Source organism: Bacillus rossius (genome assembly GCF_032445375.1).
Source record: "Bacillus rossius redtenbacheri isolate Brsri chromosome 9 unlocalized genomic scaffold, Brsri_v3 Brsri_v3_scf9_1, whole genome shotgun sequence".
In the NCBI taxonomy this organism is placed as follows: Eukaryota; Metazoa; Arthropoda; class Insecta; order Phasmatodea; family Bacillidae; genus Bacillus; species Bacillus rossius.
In genome coordinates, this window is record NW_026962012.1 from 12,825,687 (window position 1) to 12,841,275 (window position 15,589).

Consider the following 15,589-nt stretch of genomic DNA (forward strand, 5'->3'; position numbering starts at 1 on the left):
ACCTGTTTAAAATATTTAATAATGATAAATAAATGGAGAGTATTCATATATAATGTAAAAATATCGCAGCTTATATAGAACCATGTATTACTAGGCATCCAATACTGGTGGTTGCTGACTAAGCATTGACAAGATGTACATGAAGAATACATAATTACCACTCTTTCTTTGTGACATGTAAATTATGCATGTGTGTATGTTTGTCAATTTCTCAATTTTGGTAAGTTTGCAACACATTCTTAGTTAAAAATGTTTTCGCACAATCACATTACGTGATGGCTGACAGGACTTTAGAGATTTTGGTTAATATCTAGTATAACCGTAAAACTAGTAAAAGTTTTGTTCTTTCAGAAACAATTGCTTTGTCAAATCCTTGCATTTTCAGTGGTAAACACTTTCAGAATCTACATGTTGAGTCCAGAAATAGATGAAAAACTAATATAAATTTACTAGCCCTGTTTTGATCTCTTTTCTTAAAGAACAAACACAAAAATTTGGTCTCGTATATTTTGTTGTATAGATATCTTACTATTTTACATGAAGCACATAAGCCATAAGGTATTCAGTCATGGCTGGGCTGAAGTAATTTTTTGTTTGTGATGACATTCGTCATTCATTCAACTTTTGTACCCTTTTTTGTTTGCAGGGACTAGACTTGAATGATCTCGTGGTCTCTTGTTCTTTTGTGAGTGACCAAAGAGAAAAGGTGATAGAAGGTATACGAAGAATTGAGAACAATTTCATCCCAATTGCACATCCAATGGATATCAGCTATTCTTGTCCTCTGGTAGAGGAACTAAATGTTCATAAACAGGTAAGTGTGGAAAGTCAGTTCTTAAAAATATACTTAGATAAGCAATTTTCTTATTTGTGTTAAATTTTGGTTCTATTACAAAATGTTATGTGCAGTAAATATGGGTGATTATTGAATAAATGTATTTTCGAAGCAGTGTTATGATTTAGGTATCAGTCTTGACTCTAAATTATTTTTCATTATCACATTCAAACTATTGTATTCAGTGTTGTTAGAACTCTTGCTCTCATTAAATTAATTACATATAATGCATCTAATATAGACTCAATTCTCAGTCGTTATTTCTCTTTAGTTAGATATAAACTTGAATATGATTCTATTATTTGGAACGTTCTTAGTAAAATTGACATTGACAAACTTGAAAAAGTTCAAACATCATTAAAGATTATCAGTCAAAATCCAAATTTCAATAATACGTTAGATTTACTCTCTCTTCTTGGCTCATTGTCTTCAAGAAGAGATATTTTAGATGCAATTTTTGTTAGAAACTACTATGAAAATAAACTTAATTGTAATTATCTCCTGGAAAAGACAGGAATCAAAATTCCTTCCTTCAATAGTCGCTATAAACCTAAACAAAAAAAAATATTTAGTATATAATAATGTTAAAAATTTTAATAAAGTCAACTCCTTAATTCCTAGGTTAAGGGCAAGCTTCAAGGTTGCGGTTGTGAATCACGGTCACCAGATAGTTCTGGGGTGGAGCTGAGAGCGAGAGATCGCAGACAGAGATAAGACCGTGGCAGCGAGTGAGCAGAAGGGTGGAAGGGGGGCACCGGCGGGATCACGTGTTCATCCGGTGTTGCCAACTCTGTGTCCCACTGAGGAGCACAGGCGCGAGCCTGGCTAGGGGTGGACCGTTAGGCGAGCGACACCCACTCAGCAGAGCTTCAGCACTAGAAGCCCGGGACAGCCGGAATCTTCATTGGGCATCGTATAGAGCAGGATTTTTTTGGAAATGAATTCAGATAATACGACATTGATAACTTTTTTTTAAAATTATAATCCTACAACCAATGGTCAGTTAAACTGAAATCTATCGCATGTCACGTTCAAGGATGACGTGCACTTACACGTCCCGTAACATAAGCCCCGTCACTCTGGCGGGTTTGCCTACACACACATTTAATTTTATGAACAAAACTTTTTTTTTTAATTTAAAATATTTTAACTTATCCACATAATGTATGTGAATATTACACTTGTGACCAAATGTTTGAATTACGTTTATATATATATATATATATATATATATATATATATATATATATATATATATATATATATATTCATATTCGAGTTATAGGGCAGGACTATTTTCATAATATTAAACAATTTGTCATTTATTAAAAAAATTTACAGTAGTCGAGATGCGCTTCTTGAAATAAATAAATAAATTATTTTTTTTATTTTTATATATTTATTTATTTCAAGACACAAATATTTAGTAAGAAATAAAACACAATGTACATACATACATATACTTGCTACACATTGGCAATGTAACGAAATGTAAAAAATGAGGACCTAATACAAGGATGTATTAAAACTTAAGTTTATAAAAGCATTGCCAAGTGCAAGTACAATAGGCAAATCAAGTACTCCGTATCGTTCATGGATATGTGTTCTTAGCTTGCATACTTGTAAACTGAAGTAATCTGTTAATTAGTAGTATAAAAATAATTTATTATAATTAAATATCGTATTCCTTACACAGGAAAAAAAATGTTTTTGGACATTTACACAAAATTCCTTTAGAAATCGGTTGCCAAGAAATATTTCGTAATATTACAAGAGAAAATATAGTAAATTTCTACAAAACATTGTTATGGTTATTTTTGAATTTATGATTTGCGTTTTTCGAAACAAAGCTGGATATTTACTGTCGCGCTTACGAATATTGCAATATAATATTAAAAATCGACTTTTTTGTACAAGAGTACATTTTTGAACCCTTGGAAAATATAATAATATTTAGCAATTGGACTTCATAATTGTTTATTGTGCTTTTGTATGTGCGTATTTAGTCGTGGAAAGCTATACAGGGAAAAGTTTACAAATAACTTTAACTAATTCAGGTACTGGGACAACCCAAAGCATAAATGCCCGGGCAATAATACAATCCCACATTTGCAGCGATTTGCTTTCATGCAAATGTACAGATTTACAAATATCTGTAATTTTGTTTGCATGAATATTTCAGTTTGATTGAAAAAAATTACAGAGTACTGTCTAAGCTTTCCTGTATAAGAATCAACAGTGTTTCAGTCATATATTGGCTGTAACCACGGTAAAGTTAATATGATTGACGAGCTGTCAACTTTGCAGATGCAGCGTTCCTAACGAAGTATATAATATGTGAACATGGAAATTTTTATAGTTTGTCTTTTATGATCTACAAGCCAGTGCGGACAAGACCTACAAGCAAATGCGGACTGACAAATGACCATATTAGACAAAACAAGGTTGGTTACCAAATCTGTTAGACCTTTTACCTGAAACAGGGACGGAAAAGTAAAAAGAGGCAAAAGAAGTATAGGAATGTGACCGACTGACCTCTGATGTCACGGCGGCCATCTTGGACTCAAGAATTCCTCAAAATGACTCAACATTCCTCAAAAATGACTCAACATTTCTACAAATTTCCCGTTTTTCATGGAAAAATTTCCGTTTTGAGGGAAAATTTACCGTTTTAGACCTTAAAAATATCAGCGGCTAGAAATATCCATATTGAGACTTAAGCATCCATGTCTACAGCTTCCGATAAGAGCCCGTCTACAATAGTCCGAACCTGTGCGTGGTCCGTGTCCTTATCCGAATGTGAGTGACGTCACATTGTCTCACCGAAAACTGTCCTGTCCACAATTGCGATGTCCGATGTCCGAATGTATTGATTTCTAAAGTTGTCACCAGAGCGCAGTAAATGTGCCAAACCAAATGTTTTTCTTTATTGTTTTGATGCTTTGTAGTTTGAGATTGAACTTATGAAAGTTGTGGGAGTTCAATATTATATATTTATTCAGTAAGGAAAAGTGGCAAATGTAAAAGCTAAAAAATGAACTCATATCACATTTCAAACGGGAACCGGAAATTCAAATATCGTGAGTGTTCTGTTCTTTTTCTGTGTCCGCAGTACACAGGTTGGGACAAAAAGTTCAAATTGACGAATGTCTTCGGACCAGGTAGGTTCAGACCTTCGCCCACTTGACGCATGACGTCAGAGGGTCACGTGGACCAATCAGCAACGAGTGTCCTTCGGACACAGTTTAGGACATTGCTATTGTAGACGGGCCTTATGCCTCTGACATCATTGAATATGTCATCATGTAATATGACGTCACCATTGCAATTTCCGTTACGGCAGCCATCTTGAAAATCATTATTTGTTATCCGATTATAATGAAAAAAAAAATATTTTTTTTTATAAATATAACTTTTTATAAATTTTTAATTTTTTTCATTAAAATGTATTTGTGAAACATAAATACGGTTCCATACGTTTCAAAGCTGTAAATTTTACAAATATTTTTCTTTATTTATCAGTAAATGCAGCGATATGAGTTAATCTTTATGAAGGATCTTATCAGAGGATGTGGCTATGACAATGCTCAAAAAATTGGTATTGTGAAAAATGTGTCTAAATCAGAATTAACACAATATTAGATTTACTTTTCTTTAAAAAATGTATTTACCCTCTGCCATAATGTTTAATGCTAATGATTGTACAACTATTGGTAACCGTGTATTAATTATTACATTTACCGGTACTACAAATAGTTATTACGTAGAATGACCACTTCTTAAGTTGCTGCGAAATGTGAACCACAGTTAAAGAAAATACATTAGGTTTGAAATTTTTGTTTTATATTTCATATTTTACAAAGAATTAAAAATAATAGTGACTTTAACTCATTCAGTATAATATATCATACAAAATAGAAAAATGAGAAGAAAAACCATATAACTGATAGTAGAAACACATTTTATATTAGCATAGAGACCAAAATACACGTATATTACTGGAACATACTAAACAAATAAATACTTAACTATAATAAAAATAAACAACTATAATCAGTTTTTCGGAATTCATTATAAACAATATTTTAAAAGGTATGTCTCTACAGAATTAAAATGTAAACTTCAGATAAAATTATAACCTTATATAAAACTCATGGACAGTTACTTCCAAAAAAAATTTTTTTCTCACGTTTAACTTAATGTTTTCGATGTTAGAACAAATTTGAACACAACAGAACATTTTATGGCAATCGTCCAGGTTTCAAAGAAAAAAAAAATCTTACTTCAATTATATTTACATTCATTTATCCCTTGCTTTTTCCGGGTCAGTTTTGACGTCTTGATTGCTGTTTATCTGCCAAGCTTCTTTCAGCTTCCAAAATGTAGCCTGGTTCTCTAATGGCTCTGTCTATGCTTTGATTTTGCACCACTATCTCAGGCAGAAAACACCTACGATAAAATCTAGTCAGTTTCGGCAACATTTCTGTTTCCCGCATGAGCTCATCTCTTTCTACTCATTTACTTGTAAATTCTGACGAACAACGGACATTACCATGAAGTAACAGTATTCGCGCTCTGTTTGTTTAAAGTACCTTGCAGCTGATAAAAATAAAAGTGTGAACGTTTAAGAATTAAAATTCCGTTTCATTCTCACGTAGAAAAAACTTTCTTTTTCTTATTGCAGTTTCTTGGAGCCCTTGGTCAACTGCAGAAGGCACACAATTGATTTCAACAATCGCATTTTCTTCGACCACAAGTCCGTCAGGGCTAGCACTGAAATATCCGTATTAGAGATCCAAAAATAAACCACATTTCTGTACAACTAATCCGGTTTGTGCTTGAAACCTCTGAATGGCAATATGCTCATTGCGACCACCGTACTCCATTGCCAGTGTCGAAAACGGGGGCGTGTAAAGTAGGTAACTGTTTAACATGATCTGAACAGGACACAGATTCTTTCCGGCGACAAACAATGCCGAAATTACTGACTTTTAACCGCACACGTCTCATTTTGTGCCTTAGCTCACAATCAGCTAGCATTTTTGTTCATTCCACGATATTAGTTCTTTCTCCAAAAGTGACTTGCAGTGATTCAATGTAATCAACATTAATTACATAAGTTGTTTTGTCACAGAAATAATACTTCTAAATATACTAACTTGTGCACCTGTTAGATGTCAGACATGCAATTATAACATGACAATAATATACATTTTTATACTATTCATTACTATTAAATAAAAATAAACGTTAATTATATAACGTTTTTCAGTCACATTATAGTAAATTTAAGACGTGTGTATAATCACAATGGCAGTCCATCGGTGAGTGGGCAAAAGCGTCACCGAAACTCAGAAATTCTAATTTAGTACTCTTTTTAACGTAAATTGATTTTTACATTAAATTAACATTTTTAATAAAAAATTTGTTTTACATAGACGTCTAAATAATTTATACATGGTAAAATTTAAAAATGGAATAACATAAAGCATATTTTACAGAAATATTTCCGGATTAATTTCTCAGTTTCTGTTTTATAATCTATTGTCGCTGACAATAAGTGCCAGCACGTGTTATTGACAGTAAATATTACAAAAAATTATAGACGAAATTGCATCCTAATAAAAATGGTATTTATAGCTGCATATAAAATCAAAATTGTCCCGCATGCATCCGCAATATTACGGCTAACATTGTCACTAGCACACCAGTGTAATGTATCATTAATAAATTTTCAAACTATAGGCTTATTTTACGCATAAAAGGAAACGTTAAATACGTTTGAAATGTTTTTAGAGCAAATATATTTATCAACTCTTACAAATGTTAAAAATTAATTTCCAGGAGTCAGTTATCAATATTATTTTAAAAGTTTTACAGTAGGTCACATATAAATGTTTCATATCCGTGTATGTATAATAATATATATAACACATGTATATACTTTTTATTTTTAGCAGTACGTGCCAGAAGCATTTTCTTTTTTAGCGGATTTCTTTCGCTTTGACATTTGTGGCCGTTTCTTGAGACATTTTGTGCTGCCGATAATCGCACACTACGTACCAAGACTTGATAAACTTAGTTGAATAAGTCACACGTAGTCGAGTGTTCCGAACACTAATACTACACAAGAGAGAATGATTGACCTCGGTGAGACGCTGGCGCCAAACACCTTTCCCCATCCCTTCCCATCATGCAAGGTAGCCGAGGGCGCAGCTAATCACGGGCCTCAACGCCATAAAACATTTTTCTTACAAAAAGTTATAATTGACAGAATGTGAGTGTCGCTAGATTTTTTTTATCTACTCAGCTCTACCAATAATATCAAAGTTTGAAGCAAACAATCATAATGTAATAGTTTGTGCGTCTTCAGAAACATTTGCATTTTCAGGAGAAGCCTAAACCTAAAGACAGCAAAAGCTATTCTATGTTATTTTTTAAACTCGTTATTAAAATAAAATGTTATCAAGTATGTGTAGATATTCAGATAGGAATTTGAGATCTGTGTCACAATAAATGTGAAGTTAAAAATTTTAATAAACATTTGGTTTAGACAGGATTGTTTTGATGAAGCGTCGGTGTGCATAACAGTGTGACATAAAATCCTCCTAAATTATATACGAAAAAGCGACCACAGAAAAAGCTATTTAAAATAATGAACAAATTTAATTTGTGAAGACGAACTGCGCGAGCACAATTTATACTGTTTTTAATACATGCCATCATGCTATCAGTTTTTGTTTTATTTGCTGTTCTGTAAAGAGTTAAACATTAACCACTGAAGTTGCAAATGCAGAAATGTCACTACCTCGCGCGCAAGGCGTGACAGATGACTAGTCCTTGTCCGTCTCCCTGGCTCACAGTCGCGAGGGGTGGGTGACCTTCCAGGAAGGAGCTGGCAACATGGCAGCGTGTCTCCGCCACCCGGCGCGTCATCCTCTTCCCCCTGCCGCCCCTCGTCCACAACCACGTGCTGGGCCTCGCGGCCTCAATGTTTCCATTACAAATAACCATGCTGTGTCTTTGTTTTTATAGATAGAGTATCAGCCCCACTGACTTTTTTAAAGAATTCAACTCAGTCAAGGTTCCAGTACAGCCGTTTAAGCGATTAAATGAATAGCCTGAAAACTATGATACTTTGAATATTATATCACATGATATCACCATCTTGAAATAAAAAATTAAAACTTTTAAAGCTATAGCGATGTTGAGGTCTTCAAAATTTACAACATGGTTTTTGTTTGACGCCGTTATCACAAAAATTGTGGAAATCGCGCGGGAATTTGTTTTGCTTGTAAATGCCTATCCCGCGGCCGGAGTGAATTTGGTTGAAGCCCGGCCTTAAACAATTGAAATACTAAGAAAATTATAACCTACCTCAATTCATTATCCTGGTTCATTTCTTTATTTTATAATCTTCTCATTGTAAGTATATATTTAAATATTGTTTTGCTGCTCGTCTTGTCCTTTGTTGTTTTAGTGTTGTCCTTTTTATCTTCTGCGCCATAAGTGAGGTTGTTGCCGTAATCACGGCTTGGCTTGTGAGTGGATGTTTGCAGCAGTGAATGGGCGGTATGTTAGGCCTTGGACATGGTAGCGTGCCCTAATGGTTCTGCAGAAGTCTTGAGACATGCATGTTCAATCCAGATGCTGTTATCACTCATGTCCGATGCACCAGGGTCGCGTGGGAATCTGTAGGTGACCTTCACATATGTGGGAAAATGCTGTGTGATACAGACAATAAGAACATTTGAGACATCTATAAGTTAGGGAGCAGAGGGAAGGAGTGAGGTTAGTCAGCAGCTCTGTCCCAACCCACAGAATGCTATTTGATTGTAAATAATTAGTACCGAGTTTGTATTGTGTTTGGGCCTTTTTGAGGATAACTGCAACGCTGACCTTTTTAGCATGGCCAGAGTTGCAATTTGATGAAGGTAGTGTTCGGCGCACCTCGGCAAGGGTCTGTTGGAAGGCCATGTCAACATCTTCCAAACAGGATGTGGACGAAAGATACAAAACTCTACCATCATTGCACATTGTGTGGCGTGTTCGAGCTGGCTTCAAGTACCGCTGCAAACTAGCCGTAGGGCTTAAGGCATCTGCCTACTTCGGCACTCACATGGTGTACATAGCTTCGGGAAAAAAAAAGATATTAAAAATGCTTAAGATATCAGAGTGGTGTCTTTTTATGGAAAGCATTAAACAATACACTGAGGGCGGATGAGTAGTTCTGTTTCCGTATTTTGTTTTTAAACTGCATTTTTTAGAAGAGTGAAAATGGCTAAAACGTGTGTTTTCAGGGGAATTTTTATGCATGAAAAACACAGTAGAGATTCTTGAAAGCATTCAAGGGACTCGTGTTACACCTCGTCTTTATTTCTCGTATCAGATCTCGTAGTTTCCCTATGCATGACGAGAAGACTGCCCGCCAGTCCACAGCCTTGTGCTTAGAGGTGACGCCAGCGAGCTCATACACCCTGAATGGGTGGACCCCTAAAAGAGTCGGCACTGGAGCAAAGACTACACCGCTGCACCAGGCACTCGGCTGGGCTGTCAGCAGATCACAACCAGTAGCGGGTGTGAGCTGTTCATTTCCTGGCTAGTGCTTAAAAGAGCCGGTTCTCTCGTTTTGGTTTTTTACTTACAGTTTAAAATTTTTGTATATCACCATAATTATGCAGTATTTTTTTGTTATTTTAAAATATCATCTTCATCAGAATATTCTGAGGTCAGAATTTTAAACTGAAACCAATATCATATAAAAAAAAGGCATCACATAAGTTCAAACAAATATTATTAGCTGTTTATTTAAAATTACAATATTCGACTAAGCAGGCAGCTTACAAATAATAACACTGACAAACCGTACAAATATTTTATTATGTAATTTAATTATGTTATCTCGCTTTTTAAATTTTTTATCATTTAATTATTTTTTTAATTTTAAAAGTTTTTTTTCTTTTGGTTTAACTAAAACAGTGTAATGCAGGTCCTAGAATCTTTCTTTGGACTGGTAGGCTTAAATTTTAATCTAGATAATTATAATTTTTTATGTTAGTTTCATATATCCATTTCATCCCAAAATAAGTACTGGTACAGGTAATTTTAAATTTTTCAGATCTTAAGTGTTAAAAAAGTTGAGTGTTTCACTTTCCAAATGTATATTTCCGTTATGGATTATTGGTGTCATTGATTTGCCATCTACTTGCGTTGGCCCGAGTGTTCACGTGTAAGCATCGCCTGCGCAAGTGTTGCATGCATGCGCGTCCTCTCTGCCGGCAGCATAGCGGCTACATCTCGCCAGGACTCAGGATCACGAGCAGTGAGAGGATGCAGAGGCTGGTCACGGCACAGCTGCAAGCTGAAATGAACGGCTTTGTCTCCGTGAAGTCGGTGGAGAAGCGTCCAGAACCAACACCAAACGTCCTTCGCTACGTAAGCCACCCGCCGTCCGCTACATTCATCATAACATGCTCGCTGTTTAGCTCTAAACATCTTAATACTGATTAGTGTTAGCTGTTTGCCCAAGTATGGCATCACTTTAGGGTAGGAATTGATTCTTCAAAGTTTGACTGTTAACACCCAAACAAACCTGGCATGTTGAATGTTGTTAGTTTTTTTAATTAGTAATTTTTCTGAGAAAATATTTTTAAAGTTAAGTTGCATGCATTAATTACTTACAGAAAATATCTAGTGAACAACCATAATAACTGTCTGAAATACAAGTGTACCTTAAATATGTTACATTACAAAACTATTTTTTAAGTTTTTTACTGCATTTCAGATGATCAGTATTCACTATATTTTGTATGCTTCAGAGAGTTTTTTTTACACGTACCATTAATGTTGTTTTCTTAAAGCGTGAAAAGTTGGAGGAGACACAAGCAGAATGGAGGAAGATCATTGCTGCTTCATTCACTCGCGACTTGAATTCCTTGAAAGCTCAACATCACAGCCACAAGATGTTCCAGCAGTTCAATGTCTACCCGTACCTCAAGGCCTTGAACATCGAGGAGTTTGTTGACATCATCTTGCAGGTGTGTTGGCGTTCTTGTGACTCATGAGTCATCTATTAAAACACCACTATTTTTTCATTATTCAAACTATCTTTGGACATTACATTTACGTTTCTCTTCTATACATATTTATATATACAGTGTAAACTCTTTATAATGTTACTCGATTTAACAACAAACTCCTTAAAACGTCGAAATTGCTTGATTTTGGTTGGTTTACCTTGTTTTCTATACAATAATACACTCTATATAGCGTCACGCTCACTCTATTTAACGACAACAATACGGCATTATAAATCATTAAGCAGTACTTTCTAAGTTGCCGAAGTTGATAAGAACTGCAGCTGTGTACGTTCTTTTGTTTGCTGTTTTGTTGTTGTATTATCTAGCACGTGTTTACTTCGACTGACGTACCGGAGATTGTAAGAAATTTTGTCTTTTGTTTTTGTATGATGAACCCTCACATGTTTAGCTCGGTCACTAGACTTTTGTCAAGTTGTTATACGTTATCATTTTCGCAGTTGGTTACAGACTTTCGAACTGTAAACATAGCGAGTAAACGGAAATCTTTGTGTATTGACGAAAAAGTTTTATTAAGCACTTGATGCAGCGAAACTATTAGAAAAATACTTTTTATACAATCAAGGTGATCCAGCAGTATCTCAAAATATCAGTAAAATACATAAGAAAATACAATTAAAATATTGGAGCAGCAAAAAACATCAGAGTATATGCAATATGTGTTGTTATTTGTATGAATACAGTCAAACCTCTCTGAAACGACCCCTCACGGTTCCCAGGAATAGGGCCGTAATAGATGTTTTCCGAAATTTTCAGTTGATTTAAACCCCCCCTCCCTTCCCAAACCGCTCCTCGCTAAGAAACCAGCCATACAATGGCAGGATGCTGTCACTCACAATGCTAGACGGCTTTGCTTTAAACCCACTTCAACCTTCATGACAAGTCCGTCGCCCTACAGGCCACCTCTAAAGAAAATATGTCAAAAGACAGTTACTTTTACTGGTTAGTTAGTTTACATGTACGTCTTCTGCTTGCCGTAGTTAAATACACTAGAACCCCGATGTCACGAACCCCGGATTTAAGGAAACAGTGATTTTACGAATACATTCTCGGGAACCGTCAAAAAATTGGACTTTTTGACCAAAATGTGAAAATCAGAAGAAAAAAAACGAAATGAAAGATCATTAAAATCTGTTAATTTTAACACACAGCGTATTTTTGTGTCGGGTTTAATACTTCCAATAATGTTCATGTAAGAATAACAAAAAAATAATGGGACATTTACTTTAAAAATATGGCTGTGGCAGGTTCTGCAACGCGAGTGGGTGCACACTAAGCTCGCCCGGCTGGCTGGCGGCAGCGGCTTCATGACGCATAGGCTCACCCCTCCCTCCCCTCGTTAACATTCTTCAAGGCTAGCTCATCCCTCCCAGACACACAAACTATTTAGTGTCCTCCCTTATAACACCCCAACTTTGCTTCCTTTGAAAAACCTTCTGTGAGAAAATGCTCATTTCACCCTCCCTTCTCCCGTAAAATTGGGCTATTATGAATGGGGTACTAAAGGGGTGAGGGAGGGGTAAGATCGTTGTAAATATTTAGGACCCCTCCCTCCCCACCAAACACGCCCAAAAAAAAGTATGTCAAAATATGTCACTTTTCACACCAAGTTGGAGTTCAGTCATTTCTGGCAAGGAATTTACAAGCTTTCAAACTTAAATATAAATATATTTTAATAGCAAGGGTCCTATGTAAAGGAATCTACCGAATAAAATCTAGCTGCTGTCACCAAACAAAGCATAAAACGACCCAATGCGTGGTCACTTCGTTATTGCTCTCGCGAGAGGTGAGATGTGGAATGTTAGAAGAAAGATAAAGATAAATGCGGGGGAGACAGACTGCAGCCAGTGTGTTTCCTGTGTGGGGAATAAGTGGCGTAGCCTTTTTTTTATGTGGGTGAAGCGACCTTTTTCTATCAACCCACGGGAAAAGATAATTGCTTGAGCTGTCAAAATAAACATCGCTGCGGCAGTTAAAACAAGTCGAGGCGGGCGTGCATCCAGTGGTCGCGGTGTATATCTAATCGAAAAACATAACATCTTAATTCATAACAAGATTCCTTATGTTATAACCAACACATATTGCCGGATTGCCACAAAAACCTTTATCTGCACCCTGCCGGCAAAGGGACGTGGAATGGGGGTTGTCAAGCGCTGACAGCGGTCGACAGTAAGTGGTATCTAGTTTTAGATATGCGCTGCCTACGGCAGTACAGCACTCGGCAAGAGAAACGCAGTAACACGCTACTCACCACTAGAAACTTATTTTCTGTCCGATTGTCTTCGGATTTTCGGCAATTTTTTCACGGTTCCTCGAAATCAGGTTGTAATAGAGAGGTGGTCGCAATAAATGGGGTCGCAACAAAAAGGTTTTACTGTATTAATGTTCGTGTGTAAAATGTGTACTATACAGTATTAGTAAATACATATTATTATAGAATAGTAAAATTATATCTTTTATTTCTTTCCATTTAACGACCACTCTCTATAATGCTATAAATGCTCAGTCTGTTAAGTGTCGTTATATAGAGTTTACACTGTGTGTGCGTATGTGTGTATATTTTTTAAAAGTTTATGCATACCATTAACCAAATAACCACAAACAACAATACTAATCTGCCAACAGTTAAATTGTCCTCTTTGCAACTATTTATCATTTTTACTTTGATTTAAACTAGGGGTGTGCGAATAGTGGACTTTGATGGTCGAATATTTTCGAATCAAATAGTAAAATTTTTGAATAGAATGCGAATAGTTTCGAAGTCGAATAGTTGTAATATATATATTTTTTATATGTTACCACACTGAACAATGGCGGGTATTCATATATTTAGTTTATACAAGATATTTTCTGTGAATGAAACCACAAAAAAAAAAAGTTCACTTAGTATTTTTAACAGTTTTTGAGGACATGAATTTTCATTTCATATATAATAATATTTAATAATTGTTATCTATTTTATATTTGATGTAAATATTGTTCCGAATATAAGGCGACCATTTTTACATAAACGAGAAATCAGAAAATTGGAAGCCACCTTATTTTCGCACCCAAGACGTCAGCACCGCAAACATTAGTTCCAAACTGAAAGCTACAGTAGAAACATTTTTAAACAAAATATTCACGATTTTTTATATTAACTAAAACTTTGTTACCTCACATGGGGAAAACGATAAATCCACCCAATATTGCAGTAATTCACAATTGTTTAAAGTTGAAAATTAAAATATTTGTTCTTGAGTAAAAATGTGAATGTTGAAGCATCTCAAAATGGCAACCTTTTATTACACATATCATATTTGTACTTTGTTTACAATCGCGTGTTAACATTTACGTTAATTTAATTTCAGATTTTTAACAGAAATATTTGTACTAAAATATCACAGTTATTTTCAGAACGGTTGTTTGCGTTTACAAACAGAAAATATTAAGTTAAAAACATTTTGGATGTAATGTTTGGAAATTCTGTCTGCCAACTGTCTTTCCACAATATTTCTTTGTTGTAAAACGAACATGGCTGAACACGCACAAAGATGCCATATTTACAGAAATTTTGTACGTTGCTTCAAAAGCTATTTTTAATAATTTCACAGTAATCCACTCTTTATTTATGTAAAAACCTTTCAAACAACGTAATTATCTTAGATTATTCTTTAAAATTCATAAGACATAGACTCTGTCAGAGAGTAATATGGACAAATATTCGCGGTCACGTCACTGAAGTTATTCATTGCCGTATGCTTCACCATGGCAGCTAGCTACTTGTTTTGTTCCGGCGAGCTGCATTCTTTGTTTGCTTTGTTACGTTTTACACACTACTAAGGGCCATTTTAATGACCCCCGGCTAAATCTTCAGGTAAACTAGCCCTCAGGTTAGTCTATTTTTTTTATTTTATTTATTTTATTTCCAAAATTCGTTCAACAGATTCTTAAAAGAATATAGAACATGTCAATAAAGTCAACAAAAAATGAACAATACAAACAATCAAATTAATTAAATCATAATATCACATCAAATTAGTACTAATTAAAACAAAAATATAAATACATCAATATACAAACAAATCATCATAAGTTATTCTAAACATTATTATAATATTCATTTAATGTATAAAATGAATTTTCTAATAAATAGTTTTTGAGTAGAACTTTAAATAGTCTTGGGTTGCAATGGGAGATTGCTTTTAGTTTATGAGGGAGTGCATTGAAAAGTTTTATGCCAGAGTACAGTGCACCTTTTTGATACCTTGATGTATTATTACTTGGCACATGCAAGTCGGATTTATTTCTGGTGTCATAAGTGTGTATTGCACTGTTGTTATCAAAACTATCATTATTTTTAACTACAAAATTAATTAATGAGTATATATACTGACACATCATAGTAAGTATCCTTAGATTCTTAAACAATGGTCTACAAGAATCATAGTGATTAACATTAGACATTATTCTAATAATTTTTTTTTGTAGTAAAAAAACATCATTAGCATAGGGTGATGATGCCCAAAAAATGATCCCATATGACATTACAGAATGAAAAAACGAAAAATATATTTGTTTTAAATAAAAAACAGATACAGTTGCTGATAACGATTGAAGTGCGAAACAAGCTGAACATAGTTTAGGTATCATTTTAACTATATGTTCCTTGCCACAC

At 34.7% G+C, this 15,589-nt stretch overlaps 1 protein-coding gene across 1 annotated transcript in view; it reads left to right on the top strand.

Annotated features, from left to right (window-relative positions):
- The window catches only part of LOC134542655 (DNA-directed RNA polymerase, mitochondrial), a 115,256-nt gene that overhangs the window by 19,882 nt on the left and 79,785 nt on the right, over nt 1-15,589 (top strand). Inside the window, exons 7-9 of the mRNA XM_063387074.1 lie at nt 647-814; nt 10,118-10,270; nt 10,696-10,872. Of these exons, the coding sequence (XP_063243144.1) occupies nt 647-814; nt 10,118-10,270; nt 10,696-10,872 (498 nt within the window). The remainder of the gene's footprint in view (nt 1-646; nt 815-10,117; nt 10,271-10,695; nt 10,873-15,589) is intronic.